The sequence below is a fragment of the Physcomitrium patens genome, chromosome 20 (genome assembly GCF_059467195.1).
Source record: "Physcomitrium patens ecotype Gransden chromosome 20, ASM5946719v1, whole genome shotgun sequence".
Lineage (NCBI taxonomy): Eukaryota > Viridiplantae > Streptophyta > Bryopsida > Funariales > Funariaceae > Physcomitrium > Physcomitrium patens.
In genome coordinates, this window is record NC_143429.1 from 3,563,901 (window position 1) to 3,587,157 (window position 23,257).

The following is a 23,257-nucleotide window of genomic DNA, read 5'->3' on the forward strand; positions in this document are numbered from 1 at the left end:
AAAAAACCACTTAGTCAATAATGAAAGAACCACATCTTTCTTCAAGTAATTAAAAAACATGTAAGTGTTTCTTTTATGTTGATTCCTTGTATTTTTGTGATGCCATGAAGTTCCAATTCGAAATTAAGTAAGAGAAGGCCATGCAAAAATAGTGCAAAAATAGTATTAATCTCTCATAGTCAATGTTACATAGAAATGAGCTTCTCTTCCAATAAATAAATTTAATATTGGTTGTAAATGGATCTTAGGAATCAAAAGAAATATAAATGATAGAAAATAGACAATAAAGTACATGTTCTTTATTAAAATAAGAGCCATCTTACAAAATTATAAGAAAAAACTCACTATTGCAATATCAACCGTAGAGGCTAAGTAAATAGCAAAAAACTATTATGTAATAGAAGAAATTTGAATAAATTTTTTTTAGAAGATATTAGACTTGTACAATTACAGATATTTCTAAATTTGTGTGATAATTAAGAATTTCATGCATTGCTAAAAATCAAAACTACTATTCAAGAACTAATCACATTGAGGTTCAACATCATTTTTTAAGAAAAAAATGAAAATGGTGTAATATGTATAAATATTGTTTTATAAAAGGTATGTTTGTTGTTGTGCTTACAAAGTCATTAATAATGTGTAGATACTATAAGATTAGAAAAACATTAGAATTGTAAGTCATTTAACAAGTAACAAAGTGGAAGTATTAATGATCAAACCTTGGATTAGTCACCACCACTTAGAATCTAAGCTTAATTAATTGTTAATGGTCAAAAGGCAACCAAAACTTTTGTTAAGTTATTAGGATGAAGATAATTGTTTTGATAAAAATTTATCTATATTAAATATAATCCATCATCTAGGGCAAAATATGATGAAGATGATTGTAGATAAAGTTCATTTATAACATATATATTTTTCTACTTATGAATAAAAGGGTGTTGAAAAAGAGAGTCATTTTATTCCACACTTCTTTTTTTATGCAACCTTGCTAATGTTAAATATTGAAACTTCCAACTTTCTTTTCTTCAATAAAAAAACTAGATTCTTTTATCACATGGTACTTGACAAAACCATTATTGAATACAAGATTGAAGGTTTTAAGAAAAATAAAATCAAAATCACAATTGGTTTTGATTGAAGAGAGATTTTGTTATTAAACATGTTGCAAAACCACTAATATTCAATTGGCAAAGTAGCAACCAAGTTAGGTTTTATTATCTAAAAAATCAAAAAGCTTTGATAATTGATTTTTTGTTTAAAGAATGACTAATGTTTTTACAATAATATACAAATGGTTGGCATAAAACTGTTGCTTCTATTAGACAATGTTCGAATACATATTAAAATGGAATTAGAGTTGACAAACATTGAACTATTGACACTTCTTATAAATACAAAATTAAAGATCCAATCCATAGATGTAGATATTGTTGCAATATTTAAGAGAAGATATTGTTGTTATTAACTTATTGAAAAAATTGAAAAGGATGAATGTCAAGAAGTAAATATATATTTATCATGTTAATTATCTAGTTGCTATGAGATGGACTAAAATAGATTGGAATGACATTTCTTCTGAAACAATTGCAAATTGCTTTTTTTTATTTTATTTTTATACCAAATGTTTAAAATTATGATTTTTTTTGAAGATTCACAATTTATAATTAAATTTCATGAAGATCAACCTAGAAAGGAACTTGAAGAAGAAATTAACCAGCTTTTACTACTCTACTATATGTCAGTTGATAATATGCTCAATTATATCTAAGAAGCAGAAATTGCACTCAAGGAAATTTTAGACAAAACCATACCATAGTGCAAAACTTTCTTCTACACATTCAAATGGAACTTTGCATAGCAAAACAAAAGCAATCAACACTGGATTCCTATTTTAGAGCTGCTTCTAAAAATTAATATCAGTTATTAAATATCAGATATATTAATGATCTGCTATGCAACTGCATCTGTTTCAAGTTAAAGTATTAATTGTTGAAGAATATTAATTTTGGAAGAGTTGATTTCCAGAGGTTCAATCATACATTGAATTTATCATCAAACAAAAAAAATCATCAAACAGATACACAAAACACAAACGATTTGATTCAATTTTTTAACCACAAGAAACAAGAGTGTAATCTATTTATTTTAGAATATTTTAATTATATATACATATATACATATATATGTAATCACACACATACACACTTCCTATGATTATTAATATTTGTGCTTGCATTTGAAAATACCACATGTATATACCTATTGTCTTTTTGTTTGTGTATATAAAATTTCTTCTTACAAGTTGCCTATTTACATAAACCAAATATAACAGAACAGAATCAGGCACTATAAGGAAAAAACCAAGTGAAGAATACGAAGGAAGAGTTTCCAGCAAATAACATGATTTTATAACCCTAATTCCATGAAGGTTATATGTTCCATTTTAAATGAACGTAAGAGGTAGCAAGACCATCATCTTTTGAGGTCTCGATGCTTGCCAGCGTGGAAAGTTTTACTTTCCAACCAAGAAGCTTTTCCTTTTTCAGATTGAGGTGTGAATGCACCATTCGCAGCATGTCCGCAGCGCTGAGTTGGCGTTCAACTTGTATTCTGATATTTAAGAGTCCACGTATGCCGATGCTGTCCACCTAGGCAGATGCGTAGGCGCGGTGTGAATAGGCCCCACCATCGTTCTGAATGACGAGAGCTTCGCCACTAACATTCGGATCCTGTGTTCGTCTCTAAGCCCTAATCATCTGTGGGTTTGCTCTGTCTCGTGGAAGGAAGTCGAGACGAGCGCTTGGAGATCGTAATTGGTGTTGTTTCGGCTTCAGGTCGCAGGTACTCTCCACCAATTTTTTTCCCCTCGGGTTTTCCGCGTTTAATGTGGTCCATAGAGCAGGTTTTTGTGACAATGCTACGGCCTTCCGAATGGGCTCCAACAGGGTTTTTGGTGTTTTTTTGTCTAAATTTTAGCTTTGGATTTTGGAGCGTGTTTGTGTTTAATGAAGGAGATACGAAGTCCGATTGCAGTTTTAGTTGTAAAAATTTGGCAAGAGGTTTTGGATTAACAGGATCGATTGCCAGGGGGTGAGTTGACAGGTTCGGTTATGTTTTGAGGTTTTGCGCGTTTTAATTGCGAAGTGCAACCATTTTGGTGTCTCGTGTTGTTTGGATTGGTCGAAATTGCGGCATTTTTTGTTTTTGTTTTTGTTTTTGTTTTTTTGTGTGAGTGTGTGTGTGGTGAGGAAATTGCTTTGTTGAAATTTGTAGTGTTGACTTTTGAGAAAAGGATGCATGGTTTAGATTTAAATATTCACAGCTGTATGTTTTAGTGACGATTAGGTAGTTGTACCGAGCTCACGATCTCCTTTTTATGTTGATCTTGTGGTTTCACTTCAACAATATTAGTGTATTGTTGTGGTATGCTGCAAACTTTTGACCACATCATTACACCTGTAATCGTCCAGTAGGGTGAGGTAGACACAGTTCTGCTTTAGTTTCCCTTCCTTTTAGGAATTGGTACTGCATGTTAATTCGAGAAAATGTAATGTTGCGTATGAATTGGAATCTTTCGAGGTAATGGTTGGACATACTTTTATGAACTGTGCTGGTTTGTAATATGCCCGTCTTGAATGATACTACCACCTTGTGCTTCAGTATGCGAGGCTGGTAGTTGAGCTCACGAATGTATACTTAAGGCCGCATTTGTGATCAATCCGCAACAATATATCTATCGAAGATTGGAGAGGAGTTCGAGCAATCTGGAGGAGAGCAGTTTGTCCGACATGTTGCAGCTCCCAGCGACGGAGGCAGCCGCGTGGGTACCTGGATCCCCATTCAGGTTGCCTCCACCATCCCCTGCATCATCTGACTTCCCATTTTTGGGAGAAGCTGTGATTCCATTGGTTAATAAGCTCCAAGATATATTCTCCCAGCTGGGCAGCTCTTCCAATATTGATTTGCCCCAAGTAAGCATGCTTGTTCCTGTATGTGTTGAACAATGGTTGTTCACTCATCTATTTCTCGTAATTGAAGTATTTGGGTGAGGTGATCGTAAATGATGCCACAATCTCTCTTGCGTTACGAATTATGATGGAAGTGAAGGGGCTTATAGAATTTTTTTGCAAATCTTTGAAAACACCAACAACCTTTAGCTGCTTTTTCGTAATCTGGAAACCCCAAGCGTTGAGAGTTTGGCTTGATACGCTAGCTGTCTCAAAACTTATTTAACATTTGCGAGTATCACTCCTGCAAGAGATGGCGTTCCCCAGATCTTGTCTTCAATTATGTGAAGAGTGATACAATTTGCAGGTAGCAGTAGTTGGGAGCCAGAGCAGCGGAAAATCTAGTGTGTTGGAGGCACTTGTAGGACGCGACTTTTTGCCAAGAGGTTCAGACATATGCACTCGACGGCCTCTCGTCTTACAGCTGGTGCAGACCTCACGGAGGCCTGAGGATCGGACTGAATTGTTGGAATGGGGCGAATTTCTTCATGTTCCTGGTCGACGATTCACGGATTTTGGAGCAATCCGTAAAGAGATTCAGGTGCAGTTTAAGTAATATCATTTCTCACTTTGTGGGCTGTGTGTGTCATCACTTCTATTTTTGATGATTATTTCTTCTGTTGCACATATCATGTGCTGAAGAAAGACCAAACAAGTTAGGTAAGTTCAGTCTTGGTCTTTTAAACGAGGTTCCACGTCTCGGGTTGCAGGCTGAGACTGATAGGGAGCTTGGGACGAATAAGGGAATTTCTGAGAAGCAAATCCGCTTGAAGATATTTTCTCCGAATGTTTTAAATATAACACTAGTGGATCTTCCTGGAATTACCAAGGTGCCTGTTGGTGATCAACCCACTGATATTGAAGCCCGCATACGGACCATGATATTGACCTATATTAAGCATGAAACTTGCATCATTTTGGCAGTCTCTCCAGCAAATGCCGATCTAGCAAATTCAGATGCGTTGCAAATGGCACGCATTGCTGATCCTGATGGTCTGTTCGCTGTCACCTTATTCTCTTTTGAGTTCTAATGCCCGCTCATTGATATAAGTTGCGTGCCATCAAGTGGTGGCAGTGCATGTTGTACAACGTTCAATAGTGTGAACGAAGATTCGGCAAGAAGTTGATGTTGTAAGGCACCAGGTGAACGCATTATATGTTTGCCTCAGGGCTTGGGAAACAAATCGGTTCCTGGTCAATCTTTACAGGTTATTCTGTTGTAGATAGGGAGGTAGATATTTGTCTGTTGTTTCACTAATATACATTTTATTTGATTTTCACATTCAGGATCTCGAACCATTGGGGTGATCACCAAGGTTTCTTTTTTCGCCTTTCTGCTTTTACTTCTATGATGACGTTTGTTTTACCTTCATACATCCAAAAATGATAACTAAATTTTTGTTTTGATTCTGTGCGTTTGAAGTTGATCTCTTCGCTGGGTTTTAGCTGCATCCAATTTTTTGCCTGGAGTACTTTGATTTTGAATATTTTAATTGTTTGTCGTTCAGTTGGATATTATGGATAGAGGAACCGATGCACGTAATTTTCTTCTAGGGAATGTCATTCCATTACGACTTGGCTATATCGGGGTTGTAAACAGGTGCCAAGAGGTACTTCTACTTGCCGGTTGATTGCCGATCAATCAGCGTATACTTCTGACTGCAAATGCTAAGATTGTAGAGAAGATTCAGAGCTGCGTTTACTTCGATGGCATAGCAGTTTTTGAGCTCGTTGTCTGATGTTTCGTGGTGACGAAATGCTATCAACTGTCACACTTTTATATCACTTTTTTCTACTTGTTTTTCTTCTTGCAGGATATTATTGCAAAGAAGTCCATCCGGGATGCGCTGACGTACGAAGAAAGCTTTTTCAGGAGCAAGCCTGTCAGTAGATCCTAATTTTCTTATATCTGTGCCACAACCTGACAAGTTGAATCGGGAGAATGAGTGGAGTTCGTCTTTTCTGTTGAAATGACGATAGTTCGTCTTGCTATGCAGAATTTAAATAGTTCATTATTCCTAATGGTTTTGCTTTCATGTTTTTTCATTGTTGAGATGTTTTGATAGTTAATTATAATACGCAGATTCATAACAAAATCTTAAACTTTGCATTGATTGTTTCCTGAAGATTTCAATATTATTTTATTCTGTTTTAGGCAGCGCTTAACAATAACGAATGGCATTGTCTCACAGGGTTACAGGGTCTTGGTAATCTTTGGATATTGAGTCTCTAACACATGGGTTGTTCACAGGTATATCATAATCTGGCTGACAGATGTGGCATTCCTCAGCTGGCGATTAGATTAAATACGGTATTATCTTGTAGCCTAGTATTATTGAGATGACATTTGGGTGATATGTATCTCTGGTGAGATTGACAGTTGTTGTTGCTTGCCCAGCTACTCTTTAGCATAGTGATGTACTGGCCAATTACCATATGGCTTCAAGCATCATTCCAAGCTATCTTATTATTTCTTTTGGATGTGAAACGAAGAACAAATTTTTTGTACAACTGATTCTTTAATCCTTTTATTTTTATTTTTTATAGTTGTCCAGAGCTCAATATTTGTAATGCGTTTGTCTTCAGTTTGCGTGGTTGTTGCTGATGGGTCTTTTTGTATGAATTTTAGTGTAAGCTCAGTTTGAGTTATGTGCCTGGTTGTGAAGAGTTGAGTCATGATTTTCTACTAGGCTTGAAGTCTTTAATTTATCTACTGTGGTTGACAGATTTTGGTGCAACACATAAAAGCGATACTTCCAGATTTGAAAGCGCGCATTGGCATTCAGTTGGTTACTCTTCAGAAAGAGCTTGCTAGTTATGGGGAAATCACTGAATCCAAGGTATGTTTGAACCAGTTTTTGAAAAATAATTTAGGGAAGTATTATTCCTCTAACCTGCGGAAGATAAATCTTTTTGATTTCATGTACTCTTTGTAGCAGTTCGCTGAACAGGTTTGTGCTGTATTATCTCGTGATCCGTACATTGTTTCTAAATATTGTATACTTTTTGACTTCGATGTCCTTGTACGTTCTTGTAGGTTCTTTTACGTGAAAATTTGTAATTCTAGATCGAAATCTGACCAGAGAGATGTTGTGTCGATGTGATCTGCAGTCAGGGCTTGGGGCGTTGCTGCTGAACATTCTCACAAAGTATTCTCAAGGTATATTCATTTACTTGTGTGTTAAGCGTCTGCACTCTTGGCATTCTTAATATCACGTCGTGGTGGATGATAATGTTTCCGAAGGTGACTTCAATAAATCAATATTTATACAAGAGAATTTAGAAAGCACTTGTCTTTAATATAGACTTCGTTCCCTTAAAAGGGTATCAAATTGTTAGATTCACTTGCGGTTTTGATTTCAGGATTTCAATCTGTTGTTGATGGAAAGAACGAAGAGATGTCAACTACAGAACTTTCCGGAGGAGCCCGTATCCATTATATTTTTCAATCTATTTTTGTGAGAAGTTTGGAGGTAATCATATTTGAGGATGACTTTTCACGTGAAGTTGGTGAGTTCTTGGCTGCTTATTTAGATGATTTGTTTAAATGTCCACGTGGCATTTATGAGATCTTTACTTATGAATTCTTTTGCAAAAACAGTGACTGTTTGACTGTTTGACTGTTCGTTGACATAGGAAGTAGATCCATGCGATGATTTAAACAACGATGATATACGAACAGCTATACAAAATGCTACCGGGCCCAAGAATGTACTTTTTGTACCCGAGGTATGACTACCTGCACCATGTGCTGTATGCGTCCTAGCAAACGAGGTTAGTAAAAGCTATGTCTACTTCCAGTTGTATATCTAGTTTTCTCAGTTAGTTTATGTACAACGCGGGTTTTAAGGGATGCATTTTTGAAGCTTTGTGGTGAAGCCTGTGTAGGAAATGTGAAAACTTCCTATTAAGTCGTTGATCCTAGTTTGTGTTGAGCTTGTACGTACACGTTTCGTGAGGGTTTTTGTACCAAGAACACAGTTTAGCAAGATCCACTGCGCTGAAAGCGTACAAAGATCCTCAAGGATTGGTCAGGGAGTGTATCAGAACAGCAAATTTGTTCCTAACTTGGCTGCTGCTTGGCTTTTGTAGGTACCCTTCGAGTTGCTAGTGCGCCGACAGATTGCTCGATTATTGGAGCCTAGTCTACAGTGTGCTCGCTTCATTTACGACGAACTTGTGAAGGTAATGTTCGCAGACTTTTCTTGTTATCACTCACATTCTTGTGTGACTGATCGTCCTCGTTCAAATTGATTAATATATTTTTTTTGTTAAGGGAGAATAACTAATTTCAGGATTTTCCCGTATTAGTTTCCTTTACACGGTAGTTTTTGTACTACACAAAGAACGTCTCTTTCACACCTCATGTGCACATTGGTACGTGCTTATTTTTTGTTACTAGTTGTGTTTGACTGCTCTAGATATAGATATTCTGTTTTCTACTTAATGCCTTGTGGATGTATGTGTGTATGAAATATTCAGATTTCTCACAGGTGTGAAACACTTGAGCTGCAACGGTTTCCGCACTTGCGAAGGCGCATAGAGGAAGTGGTAGCAAGTTTCCTGCGTGAGGGTTTATCCCCTGCAGAAACCATGATTGGCCATCTCATTGAAATGGAGGTAATTTTAAATCCAATGTTGAGCCTATGTTGTGTCTGTTGCTAGTGTTTTTGTGTTAATTGTCAACTTTCTGGCCGTAATTCAAAACTTGTCTGGCAGATGGATTACATCAACACATCACATCCTGCTTTTATAGGTGGAAGCAAGGCTGTGGAGATGGCTTTGAATCAGCAAAGGCATGCCAAGACGCTGGCTTCTAAGGTTGCCCTTTTGATCCTCATAGTGTTTACAACTATGTTATTTCACTGTTTGGCCAAATGCATCCCAGTGACACAAAAATAAGTTCTATTGTGATATTTCATTTTTTTGTAACAAGCAACGGAACAGTGTGTATGTCTAAATTCTGGTATGTGCAGGATGTACAGGATTTAGAGCGTCCCTCTTCTTTGCCAGAAAAGCAAGCAAAGGCACGTGCAATTTTGGCTCGAACTAGTGCCGCATCTCTTACTGCCCATGAACAGGTAGATGATTGTATCTCAATTTTGAATTGTGGTAGATCCTTCTTATCTATACAAGTTGGTTCTTAATGGTACGATATTTGTTATATTTGATTTACAGGCTGCACCGAGAGTTTCAGCTGCAGCTCCAGAGAAGGCCACTACTTCCAGTGAGTTTTCGTATACCAAAAAAGGTCTCTTACATCTCGATTGTGTGGAGTTCTTGATTTGTTCGCAGCATGCTTGAAATGCGAGTCCATTTATCATGCTTGAAAATGGAAAGGCAGGTTTGCTATTCGTTGCCATGTCGTTTTACCCTTAGATTGAGAAGCTTCCAATTTCAACTCGCTGTTGTTATTCGTTTCTTGTCGAAGCAAGTCATTATGTTGTAACAATTTTTACGCTTATATGTTCAGGTAGTTCTTCGTCTGGAAGTTCCTGGGGCATATCCTCCATATTCTCCTCCAGTGAAGTTCGTCAATCTGCGAATGGCAGCAGCAAGGAGCATGTACCTGCTCGAAGCTACGCTGAACCTGTACAAGCACCATTAGAATCTTCTTTTTCAAGCATTCAATTGCGAGAGGTTGACACCTATACCTTGCACGTGCAAATGTCTTTGAGCTCTAGCAATTTTATGTTGTTGTCATAATGGAATTGTAGACTAGTCATCTGTACGGAGGTTGATATTCCCTTACATGGCAAGTAAACTACTGGCATAAAATGGACTGGTTCTGTGTAGAAACATGTCGTATTGTGGAGTTGTAACGTAGTTGTGAATGGGTAACAGCCACCAGCCACTCTTAGAGCGAGTGATGCTCAAGGCGAGCAGGAGACTCTGGAAATTGCTGTGACTCGATTGCTACTTAAGTCCTACTATGACATTGTGCGGAAGAATATTCAAGACTTAGTACCGAAAGCTATCATGCATTTCCTGGTTTGTAGTTTTCTCACTTATATCTTGCTGAAGATGTTGCTTCAATTCATTGGACTTACTGTCATAGGTTTACTAGGAGGCAGCAATACATTTGTTGGTCTATGAATAAGTTTACATGTTTCCTTGGTCGAATTTTCAACCTGATGACTGTTTTCTTGATATAACAGGTCAACCACGTGAAAAGGGAACTTCATACTGTATTTATCAGAAAGTTGTACAGGTGATTTAAAATTTTGGGATTCATTTTGAATTTTCTTTTGTGTATGGCCATGTTTGATGATTTCTACTTGGTGTAGTGTTCGTTGGAATATTTTGTGCCTTCTTACATCAAGGATTGTTATGTTGATATCCTTTAGGGAGAATTTGTTTGAGGAGATGCTTCAAGAAAAGGAAGATATAGCCGTTAAGAGAAAGCGTTGTAAAGAAATTCTGCGAGTTTTACAGCAAGCTGCTTGGGTATTAAATTTTCTTCCTTCTGCTAATATCTTGGGGACTATTTTATTTACTCTATAATGGGTTTTCCTAAATCTCGGATACACCAAGTTTAGAGCCGAAGATGTACCTTAACTTTTACAATTCTGAAGTCCTAAATTTCTAATCTCTTAGAATGTTGTACGTGAGGTCTTGTCTTAGTTCTTGTTGCCTGTTGCTTGTCTTTTCTGTATAGTCTAGCTTTTTACTGTAATGGATGTCTTCGTAGTTTGTTCAGAAGTTTATTTCTATTTTTGTCTTTTTTGAAGAGAATATGGAGCTTTATAGGTTTCGAATCAGTAGTAATTTTCTTCAAGGTTGATATTTTATTGAAATGAGATAAAAACCTTATGGGTCGCACATGTGGGATGGTCAGTAAGCCATGAATGAGGGATTAATACCGCTTTGGTTGCAGGAATTGGACACCAATTTTTATTGACTTTGGGAGTTGATGCCACAATTTTTCTATAGAATAGGTTTTTCAAGTAATAAACGTAGCTTAGATCATGATTTATCAGATTTTTGATGACGATGTTGTTTGAATGGCGCCATTCAGACCCTGCTTATTTAGACCCTATTCTATTTAAATTAGCTGTTTGGAGTCCACTTCAATCAGACAGTCTTGTCACTAAATTTCTATTTAAAATGGCAGGGCTTTTTAGTGAGCCTGATGTTTTGGTTTGTCTGCAAATGATGTTTCGAGATTTTATCACCGATTGAATTGGTTTGAAGTATTTTGACGGAACTTTACATGTAAGCATTTTAACTCATGACTCTGGAGCATGTTTAATGATATGATGAATGAGACATTCGGCAAGATGTGAGTTTTGGATGTTCACGGATATGTGGCCAGTCTTTGTAAGATCTTCCATTTGAGTTGGAGTCAGCATCTGCCTCAACCTTCGATTGAACAGGTTACCCACTCCTGCCACAAGAGGTGGTGCAAAAGCTCCAGCATTGTACACTCTTATTGAAGTTGATTATGCCGGAGCATAATTAGTTTCAGGGTTCTCTAGTTCACCAAGATATTCAGAATCCAGGAGGTCCGCTTACATTGCACATTCTTCAGCTCCAAATGTAGGTACGCCCTAAACTCAATTGCTTTGTCTTCTGATAATACACATGCCTAAAAGACGGATCGTTTTGGAAGCTTTAAAAGGCGTTCATAATTTTTCATAAATCAGGAAACTGAGGTCGCATCATCTTATATTAAAGAATTTGTTCTCTTATATGTTACTTCATTTACATTTATTTCGATTTCAGCGTGAAGACTACAGAAGGGACTTAATATCATTAGGTTTTCAATATATTATTAGGCACCATGAGCATGTCGAGTCCTCTCTGTGTTGGTACAAGATTTTAGGATGATTTTCATTTGAAATATGTTTTAGATAATATAAAGGTTTTATTAATTATTATTAAAATAGAAAGTATGCAATTATATCTATAACAGTAAATATGTATATAGAACCCAATTGCGCATATTTTGTCAGGGCCCAGATTTTTTATAATTTTAAATGACAATATGTGAACTACAATTGTTGGTTTGATCGAAGTACTTCATGTAACAAATATTAGAAAAAAAAAAGAAAAAAAAAAGAGAAAAATATACATTAAAGATCCAGAACTATTTCATAGTTTTACGTTTCATCAGCTCTTTGACTCCATACATGAATGAATTTTAGGTGCAAAACTTAAAATATACTGAAACAAATCAAGTTGAGAGCTACTTCGATGTAAATTAGAATCATAATGTTAGAATGTCTATTTACAAATGATAATGCATAGGCACTACTGCCATAGAAAGGTAGATGTTGATATATTACTCTTCATTCTTGTTTTGATATACAATAATTTTATGATTTTATAATCGTACATAATATCTAAGCTTTCTTAAACTCCAATTTCAGTACATTAATGTAATTCACACATCATGTCCTTAACAGTAAATCTTCTTTTGTTATTTTCATGTTATTATTGTGTGTTGAGCATTAAGATTGAAGGTCTTTTGAAGGTAGTGGAATAATAGGGAGTTGTTAATGGGTTAGAAATTCTACTAAAGCCTAACGACTTTGTATAATTAATGCATAGAATTTGAAGTATATTAAAACATTCTTTGAATTGCTTTTGTATTGTGATAGTAAACAATTGATGGCTTTGAACAAGTTACCTAATTTTAATATTATTTGAGATAGACCTAAGCAGCTATATGAAGAATCAAGTAAAGCCTTATAAGTTAATTTTTATAGACATTTTTGTTATTAAAACACAAAAAAACATAAAAGTATTTATCAAACAACAAAATATTAGCAATTTTTTGTTACATTAGTTGCTAGTTGTATTTTTAACAAAACATAATAAGTAAATTTATTAACAACACTTCTAAATTTTTGAAGTACATTTTACACCACGCAAGGTAGAATTGAAAGTTTAACTTTTTAGAATAATTATTACATATTTTATAATAAGTTACATTTTAATATTCTAAATTAAAAAACTTAAAAAAGAATGCATTTAATGTGAAGGAAATTTTTATTAAACACTTAGAATCATAAAACAATTATTGATTGAATAAAGCCTTTACAACAATATAACATACAAGAGCTATATTTAACAATTTAATCATATAAACTCTACAAATTCTTACATGTCATCATTGTGGTAAACTAAGTTCTTTTGTTTTTACATTAACAATTGATAAAGTGGAGAATTTGTATATCCTTGGCAAAGTCATCTTATCTTCTTTGGAATTAAGCTAGACCATATGCATTGTAGAAGTGTTGACTTTTTATATACCAACATGCTTGCTATGTACAATCAATAGTTGAATTTCTTAAAATTGGAAAGAACATCCTTTTAAATGTCAGATCTTATTTCTTTAAAGTGGTGCTGAAGATTCAAATCTACAACTTTTGATTGATATATCTTTTAAATGGATATATTAAAAGATGGCTATTTGTAAATCATGATCAAAATTATATCCTAAGGGAGAAAACCAAGGACCTACTGGAAATGGAGTTTTTTTTTAGAGTATCATTGGATAAAATTAATTAGTCAATTTAAGAAAAATTATAAAATTATATAAAAAACATGATTATGACTCTAAAAAAGACCTTCAATAAGACAATAAATATTAGGATATGTAAGAAACAAAGTTTTTAAGTGTATTAAAGAATATTATGAATTTTTAATAGAATATCGTACTTTTCCATTGAGTTACAGTTAAATTTATGTAATTGTATAAGTGTCCAACTAAAAAGTGTGATTTAAAGTTTTATGTTATTTCAATGATGACATTAGGAGATTTTCTAAAATTCATTATAAAAATAGTGATCTTTTGATATATCCCTTATGATATAATTCTGATCATGATTCACAAATGGTCATCTTTTGGTATATCTTTTAAAAGAAATACAAATGTGTTGAAGATTAAGTTCTATACAAGTCCATCGTTTATAAGAAGTAAAATTTAAAAGTAAAAAATAATGAGATATATTTTAAAGACAAAAAGTAACAAAGCTCAATTCCTTCTAATAATAGTTGTAGAGATTGGCAATATGGAGCATAGTTATATGCTGAATTTAACAATAAATAAATATGTAAATAAATAAATATAGGAAGTTGTTAAAGCTATATCTCCAAACCATGTGATGATTAATTTTGGGGAATAGGAAACAAGAGAGGATGATATAGAAAAATGCATTGGAATTGGAAATGAGAGACGAGGGACATAGAACAAAGGACAAAGTCATGGATGGATGAAATTGATCATGAAATGGTAATATGGGATGTAGCTTTAAAAACTCTATAACTTCTTTTAAATTAATAAATTAAACTATATTAAAAAAATATTTATCAAGAAAAAAATAGAAAAAAAAGGAATAGTCGTTAGGCCACAAATTCAAAATCAATTAAAGCTTGAAGTAATAGTACACAAGTGATGTAAGACAAAAGAAATGTATTTTAATTTTTTTAGAAATAGAACTTGAATTTAATAGTTTAATGGCATTCCGAGGTTTTTTCTATTGAAGTTTATAAATTATATTTTAAAAAAATTTAATTACTATATAAAAAATAGCAATAAAAAATTGAAATCAAAATTTAGAAGTTTAAGAATGATTTAATATATATATATATATATATATATATATAGAATCAAAATAACTAAAAAATAAAAATTAATAAATTTCTATTAAGATATTGAATTTCATTATGGAAGCTATATAATATAACTGTATAACTTACAAATGTGTATGGTCTTCAAAAATATACTATCAATCAAGTCATTTATCAATGTTTATTATGTATATATATACATAAATATATGTATGTATATTTTTTCAAACTGAGTCATACAATAACTTGGCAAGCTATTACAACTATGTATTGAATATTAGAAAATATAATAATTATATGATATCAAATATTTACATAATTTTCTCTCTTATTCCTTGTAATAGTTATGCACAGATGATAAGTTATCAGAATTTTCGCTTGAAATGATATTTTATACTAGGTGTGTATATACAAACAAATTAAATCTTTTTATGAGCGTCACATTTTTACAGAAAGAAAACATTAGAAATTACATTCAGAGCGCATGAAGCTCAAACACAAGGACCAAAAGATTGAAGAAGGTTTGCACCAATTGCTGAAGTAAAAATACGTACTTTAACAATATTCAAAATTATCATTAATCAAATTTTAACATTATAAGTTTAAAAATGATAATGAAGAAAACCAAATTGGTTTTTATGATTTTGTTATGAAATTTTGATGAAACATGATAAAACTTCTTATCTTGTATATATATTTATATTGGATCTTGGTGCAACCAGTGTAGCATCTTATATTGCATAAATATTTACAACCTTAGTTTTAATTCCTTAACTATCTTCACTAAACAATATTATTTAGTGTTCTAAAACATCAAGCAATGTTCATGACATTTTGTTTCGCCATGCCGTGTTGATACTAACTAATCAATTATTCATTTATTATAAAAACTGAAATAAAGTTTGAGTTTTTACCGAATCAATCCAATAAATTATATGCATATAATGAAACCATTTGTATGTACACACAGGTCACTGAATGCCAGAACAACTGGAATATTATTTCACAAATTATTTCTCAGGATCCAATCAACACAGGATAGTTTGAAACCATGTTAACACTAGTATTGAAGCTTCTATTCCATGAACATTGACACATTTATATTCTCCAAAGCATTTGATATTTAAATCAATGCAGAATTGAATCAATTGAGAGAACTATGCTCTGATACTTCACAAGCGCACAAAACGAGTCATCGAAACACTACTAAATATACAGAAAAAACAGCATCTTTGTTAAGTACAGCAACCTGAAAATCTTACATGATTTCAGGATTACGGAAGAAAGTTAATCACACAATAATAGCACCCTCTATACAAAACCAAGCTTCTTGGCCAAGTTGCTGACTCTAGTCTGCCGGCTCAGTTCACAAGGTCTCATGAGAATGCTCTGATGACGCACAGTCAACTATTGTAGTGATGCAGTTGATGCGAGGGAGGACAAACACGATTCGGTCGGCATGTATGTCAGCAACTGTTAGATTGAATTTCTACTAGAAACTGTGGCTGCTCTACCAATCATGCAATGGGTGGCATCGACCTTGCGGGTGTCGGAATCGCTGAAGAATCTCGTGATGCCGCATAGTTCTAGACACCTGGTGACCATTCCCGGCTGCGGTGTCTCCAACACACTCTATTCAGAGCAGAATTACATTTGGACGCTTTGGTGTCAGCGAGGATTGAGCTGGATAGGACAACATGAGAGAAGATTGCTTGGAATAAGGAGAGAATCACGCATCCATGTAATGGTTGTGTTGGTTGATTTCCGAGAGCGCCAACACCCGCTCAGCTTAGGCTGAAGATACTTTGGTGGAGGAGGCCTCTATGTTGAGGTCCCGCCGTCTCCTGTGGCAACCATGTTCTCGGCCCTACCGTCAACGAAGTGAAATCAACAGGCGATCAAGTGCAGAAGGTGGAGATGCCTGAGAACTGATCGATTCGACAGAACACTGTATGATAGACAAGAGTGAAGGCGCACAACTTGTTTGGAACAGAATCAGGTTGCAACTGCAGCGCTTAGTGTTGCTATTTGTTCTCATTACAACTTGGATCTAACAAAACCGATCGTGGCACCCCCTATCTCTACGTCTATACATATTGTAGGTTGGCGTCGTGATTTTTAAATAGTTATGCTGGGATCATTCGTCGGACGACTGAAATTGGCTTGACCACCTGAGTCCTTGATTTGACTTATCGAATCCGGATTGTCTTGATTCTCACATCCGACAACTGAGATCATCTTGAATCGAATCATTTTTGGCAGTTGTACTCCAAGATATCCTAGGAAAGACATTCACAACGCTGAATTCGTCGCAGCATGATAGTCTGTTTGAAATCTCCGATTCACGTGACCTGACAAGGCCCAGCTGTGATCGGGGGAATCAATCTAAACCACTTAGTAAGTGATGCTCAGTACTGTTCCCCTCAAGCTGTGCGAGTTGTCTCCACGAGCTTTTAGGAGTGACGATCGAATGAGCGCATCAAGGTGTAACAAAGGGCGACTTGTCGGATCTTTGATTATCACCCTCAAAGTAAGGTGTTACGTCCGCGGTTCCTGGCGATATACAGAGTTCATAGTAAAGCCGCACTGCAAGGTGTCAAACACTGTCGCAATAGTACAAAACAATGCCATCGGATTGGCGTGCACGGAGGGTGAATCATATCCTCATGCCAAAGACCGTTCACAGCACGAGGCTTTGTCCGTTGCAATGTGTTTGTAATCAATAAAGGGGAGTACTAGGTGAATGCTAGTACTGCACCATTTCTCCTGAACTTTATCACAAATGACTGAAATATGAAGTTTGAACGTGCATAACTTGAAATATCAGCTTGTGGTTGATCTCACAAAGCCTCACACATGGGTCAGCTGTGCATGAACTCTTCATTTGAAATCAATCTGAAGATGGAATGTTCACGGTAGTTTAATGCAGATTCAGTCTTTATTGACTCTTATTCCACTCATTTGCGGTTTGTACATATGCTTGGTGGCGTACAGTAGATTGAATGATCCGTAGTCCATTCTGAACCACGGAGCTGATCACGAGTTGTAAATTCTCCAGCAACTATTGTCGAGGGATTGAGTAAATATATCAGATATCTTTAACAACTAGTTTCTCCCTACACAGATTACTTGCCCGAATCTGCGGCGTTGTGCAACCGAATACTGAGAAAACCGAATTTGAAGAGGACTACTCGTTTCAGTTTTATTCATGAGCTTCCTCATCATTAAGCATGACTACCCAAACTGATACGTAATCTGAGCATGAATTCAGTTCGATGCAGTATCAAAACCAGTAACAATGAATATCTTATCATTCAACTAAACAATTCACAACTGAACTTATCCTGTATCTATAGACTTAACACGACAAAAAACTAGTACCGATTACTATCGACATGAAGAAAATGAGCGCCGAACAACCAATTCAACGACGTTACTTGTTGATCTCCTTCTCAAAATATAGAAGTTATGAACATTGTCATGGATTCGGCACTCTATTGCAGCATTACGCTGTTGAAAGTGGAATTCATGACAGGAAATCGTGGCGAGCATTGTTTGATGCCTGTGTGCACTCCACGGATCACTGGAATCAAGCATATTCTTTCTTCGGAGGCTCAGTTGGCGGATCCCACTTGGTGTCTCCTCCATCACCTTCTGGAGCGAGTGCGCGCTGCTCGACGGAGCTCCCTTCCGAGAACATGATGATTTATCAAATATCAGAACGCACCAGAAGGGATGTGATGGATGCGAATAAACTGCAAGTGGCCAAAAGTTGATTTGGAGGAGAGATTTATTGAATCTTCTTCACAAATTCAGTATGATCCACGCAGTCTCATTCGGAAATTCTGAATCAGACCACCAGCCTTGTGACCACCAGACCGTTCACAGCACAAACCCTTAGGCATGGTAATTTTGTTCTAGAGGTTTGATGAAACTCCTCTTTCGTAGCTGTTAATACTCCTCCGAAGCAGCAAGTGATATTTGATGGATCGCTGGATCGTTACAACTTGGCACGTTCCTTACCCTGGTTGTTCGCATTATGATCACCCACTTTCGCCGTAAGAGAGGCTACCAATGAATGCATGCTATCAGATTGGCGTCCTTGCAGGTCATAGAATTTCGTACATCACCTTAACTCTTGGACAAGGAGATTGAAAAAGTCTGGGTTTTGAGCGTTGCCGACGCTATGCGATGGCTAATCTTTCCAGGCAGGTGGTTGAGAATTCCGACGGTCTGGAATTTCGGGACAACTTTCGTCCCTCACGAGCTTGGAATAAATCGGTTGCAGTCAAAGGGTTGAATTGACCAGGCACCAATGACTTGGACTCGGACCAGTTGCGAGTAAAGGAGTTGCATGAAGAGGTCCTGCCCGAATACAAGAATCTGCATTTAACTGCACTATTTGCATCTGAAACAATGTTCCAGTGCGAGATTCCAAGTAACATGCCCAGGGTTTTAACAATATACGGCGCCGCTCGAGTGTGTAAACTATGTTGAGAGTCCGGACGAACCCAGATTTCGAGGACAAATCCGTCGTCTTCTGCAAATTTAGGATCTTCTGTTTTGGTCGTTCTCACGAGTGTTTCGGAATGCGTGCCAGAGGCGATGGAGTTGGTGATGGTGATGGTGGGGATTTCAAGTGGAAGCCTCCGAAACGTCAAACTGCACAAGGATGTGGTAATTCTACGCTCAAAACAGGCTCTTCCCCTACCCCTCACGAGCAAAATATCTGTCATGCGTATTAGATACTACTCAGCTGATGGATAAAATATTGAATTACGAATTCTGATTGTTGATGTCTCACAATTTGCGGGGATTGAAGACCAGTTGATGAAATCCTTGTATTATTTGTTGTGTTTGTGGTGGACTGTCATCTAGTGTGAGGGTGCTGACTATTGTGGCTGTGTAACTGCAGGTTGAGTGGAACATTCATTCGGAGGTGTCAGAAATGAAACTTTTTGATAGATGAAGGAGCCGATGAAGCATTTCATTTCACCATGTCAGTGAGAAACTATTACTTTCTGAACAGATTTGGAAATCCAGCCCCAAGTGCATTGTCTAAGCAGATTTAAATTCACAGAAACCAGATTTCCTTACTCAAAAACTTAGGAATAAATGTTTTGAGGTTACTCACAATTTACATGCCCTCTTGCAAGAGGCGGGAGTTGTATGAAGTAAAAATGAATCTTTTTTTGCAATTAATAATAAAGCACTCTTGTACAGCAGTTGAGTTGCCTGACTTTGCCCTCTCTTCTGAAATTATTATCCTCTGTTCATGCAAGTAACTACTAGCGTGGCAAAAATGTAAGTAGCCCTTCCTTCTCCCGACTTGAGCCCAGACCCAACCATTTTTTTCCAGCATGCATGATCAAGGTTTACTTATTCACGTTGTAAGAGAATTATGCCAACCCAAGCGTCCCAAAACTCAGGTCATTGAACAATTGATTGTAGGTCCTATGCGGTTCTAATTTTCCTGACTGCGACCTGTGTTCACATTATCAGTTGTCAATCACTGTTGGAACTGTTTGGTGCTGTTGCCTGGACAGTGAAGCTGCTCTACTTTACGCGGATAATAATGATGCTATATTCTACTTCGACAGTGGTATGCTGTTTTATTGTAGCTTCTAATCATGCATGGATCCATGTTAGATAAGTTTTGGGTATTCGAATGTTGTTTTTTATGTAGTACGGGATCAGCAATCAACTGGCGTTGCACCTGCAGCTAATATTAGAGAATCCTGCCTAAAGTTGCAGTTATCCGTGATTTTGCTTGATTGCATGTGCATGCAATCAGAGCTTCATCAGAAACTTGATAACAGGTTCAAACTATTTTCTTATGATCTTCATTTGTGGATTTGCAATATATTGACCACCTTTGAGTACAAACGTTCATTGTTGTAGATATAGCTAAACCAGGCAGAATCAGTAAAGAGGTGAAAGTTCATTTACTCCCATTTGTATTTAGAGCAAGTTTTGTTCAACTCATTCGAACTCAATGTTGATGGATCACAATGCAAGTAAACTTTTCATGCAAATAACAAAATCGAAACAAGTCTCATTGATTAAAATGATGGTGTTTTAACTAAGTTGCAAAAATGGGATATTATTATTTATTCTCATGATTCCAAAGTTAAAAAAAAAAAAAAAAAAAAATTGCAATATGGTTAGAATCTACAAAAATAGTAAATTAGTAATAATCTCACTTATATTGTGACCCATCAACATTGAGTTGTATGCTTTGAACCAATGAACGTTTGTACTCAAAAGTGGTCAATATATTGCAAATTCACAATTGAAGATCATAAGAAAAGTAGTTTGAACCTGTTAACATATTTCTGATGAGGCGCTGAGAACATGAGTGATTGGAGAGTGTGGCACCAATCTAATCAGCTTTGGGAATCCTCAAATTGGAAACACCTCATGTCTTGCATCACCCTATCGAATCCACACAGAAATTAGTAAACAGAAACTTGATAATCACAGACTTCAATTGAATCAAGAAGAAATATTAATAATCTCGGAAGTTTAAACGAGCACGACTGAAATGCCAGAAGCATTCCAAAAAGAGTTGAACAGCATTCAGTCCAGCTGCTGGCCCAAATACTCCACCCAAAGTTCTCTTTATCACTTGCATCCAAAAGCCAGCAGTGCACATGAATATATCACTAGACAAGAAACTTTTTACCCAAGTGAGATGGCAGAAATCGTGATTCTCAAGGTCCGACGCCCGCAACCCAACAAACTCGTTGATCTCGCATACCTTCACCCTCAGACCTCTTGTCCCAACTCTTAACAAGCAATTTACGTCACAATTCTGAGAATCCTGTAGTCCCGTGTCAGGAAAGAACAATTGGATTCCATCCACGATGATAGCACCTAAGAGCCAAATCCATCAGTGTAGGAAACATTAGAAAATGTAGTGAAAAGTTCAGCACTGTTGATACATCCTTAAAAATTTCGGCCCAGTTTTCTATTAATTTAGGGCGGTCTTTTTGTGGGGTCATGCTTCTACAGATTGTCATGGATCTTATCATTGAATGCAAAAATAGTGCCGTTTTCAACGCTTTCCAATGAGTCTATGACATCATCTCCAAAAGTAATGTTTGTCGTTTGGAATACATGGACTTCGACGACATCAGTCATGGACCGGAAAGCTAATTTGAAGATTTTTGTAGGCTGTTGTGAGGAAATCCCGGCCCCTTGTAACCATGAAGTTTCTTTTTGATCGTGAGTTGCTTGAATGCCGAGTATGACGACACTCAGATAATTGTTACCAGGGAATTCAGAAACTTCTCTGTTCTTATGCTGGCTGAGGCCTGGGATCATCGCCGTTGTGGACGTTTTGATGCGAGAAATTCTCCAGCAACTAACAATAAAATTCCAGGGTCGTTTTTTGTATATCAACTTTCATCTGCAGACAATTAGCTATGCTGGAGTTAGTGGTCGGATCGTTGATGAGGACATCTCCATGGGCATCCCTGCATGAAAATCCTAGACGAAAGATCCCTTGAGGCACCTGAAACCGCTAAGATTCAAGCTCGTCTAGTAGGGGTGCCTGGTAAGTCAGTCAAAGCCAAGGTTAATAACAATTTGGTATAAGATTATATGCATCCGAACATTCTGGCCCCACAGCAACTTGCATTCGAGCACGTGTTCAACACAAGAATACAATCTCCCGCATTCTCGGGAAATAAATAAATTCTTTTATTGTGTCGGACCAAATTCTTAGACCCTGGAATTTGAACCATCGTCTGATATGCTTGCTCGTGAAGCCTAAATTTCTGAGCTTGATGGGCAAGCTAGTGATTATTCGAATCGAGACCTTTGATCTTGGGTTGGCAGAATGGTATACGACAAAACGATACGACAGAAAAAAGTGCAAGGATAATGAAGAGAAATTTAAAACGGACGTTATATTAGGAAATAAACACTTCATGTCTGCCAACAGTAGTCGCGAGAAGGAGGAGAGGTTCTGTTCATCAAGGTTACTTAGTAAATCATCCTTTTCACGCACTGGCATTCATCTTCAGTGGCAAGCCAGCCATCCATCCAACAACCACTTATATATCACTAGTTCTTCACCTGGTATTAATATCAGAGAACCTTGTGCATTTCGTGGTTCGTTGTTGATTTGAGTACCAAAGGCTGGTGGTCTGATTCAGAATTTCCGAATGAGACTGCGTGGATCATACTGAATTTGTGAAGAAGATTCAATAAATCTCTCCTCCAAATCAACTTTTGGCCACTTGCAGTTTATTCGCATCCATCACATCCCTTCTGGTGCGTTCTGATATTTGATAAATCATCATGTTCTCGGAAGGGAGCTCCGTCGAGCAGCGCGCACTCGCTCCAGAAGGTGATGGAGGAGACACCAAGTGGGATCCGCCAACTGAGCCTCCGAAGAAAGAATATGCTTGATTCCAGTGATCCGTGGAGTGCACACAGGCATCAAACAATGCTCGCCACGATTTCCTGTCATGAATTCCACTTTCAACAGCGTAATGCTGCAATAGAGTGCCGAATCCATGACAATGTTCATAACTTCTATATTTTGAGAAGGAGATCAACAAGTAACGTCGTTGAATTGGTTGTTCGGCGCTCATTTTCTTCATGTCGATAGTAATCGGTACTAGTTTTTTGTCGTGTTAAGTCTATAGATACAGGAT

At 36.5% G+C, this 23,257-nt stretch overlaps 1 protein-coding gene across 14 annotated transcripts; it reads left to right on the forward strand.

Annotated features, from left to right (window-relative positions):
• Positions 1-2,705: 2,705 nt before the first annotated feature.
• LOC112273490 (dynamin-related protein 3A) lies at positions 2,706-11,166 on the forward strand. 14 transcript variants are annotated; one of them, XR_016498793.1, is made up of 22 exons: positions 2,706-2,847; positions 3,667-3,977; positions 4,321-4,554; positions 4,724-5,006; positions 5,301-5,329; positions 5,522-5,623; positions 5,828-5,896; positions 6,265-6,324; positions 6,740-6,853; positions 7,125-7,173; positions 7,377-7,486; positions 7,650-7,742; positions 8,106-8,198; positions 8,496-8,633; positions 8,733-8,834; positions 8,990-9,094; positions 9,192-9,264; positions 9,487-9,653; positions 9,810-10,004; positions 10,172-10,224; positions 10,361-10,460; positions 10,891-11,166. XR_016498793.1 is itself a non-coding variant. In XM_024502366.2 (22 exons), the coding sequence occupies exons 2-22, from the start codon at positions 3,795-3,797 to the stop codon at positions 10,912-10,914; spliced, it is 2,328 nt and encodes a 775-aa protein (XP_024358134.1). In that variant the 5' UTR covers positions 2,706-2,847; positions 3,667-3,794; the 3' UTR covers positions 10,915-11,166. The 14 variants fall into 14 exon arrangements, 10 of the variants coding, with proteins under 10 accessions (XP_024358134.1, XP_024358137.1, XP_024358138.1 ...); XR_016498794.1 differs by having other exon boundaries at positions 9,192-9,240; XR_016498796.1 differs by having other exon boundaries at positions 8,999-9,094; positions 9,192-9,240.
• Positions 11,167-23,257: the final 12,091 nt, after the last annotated feature.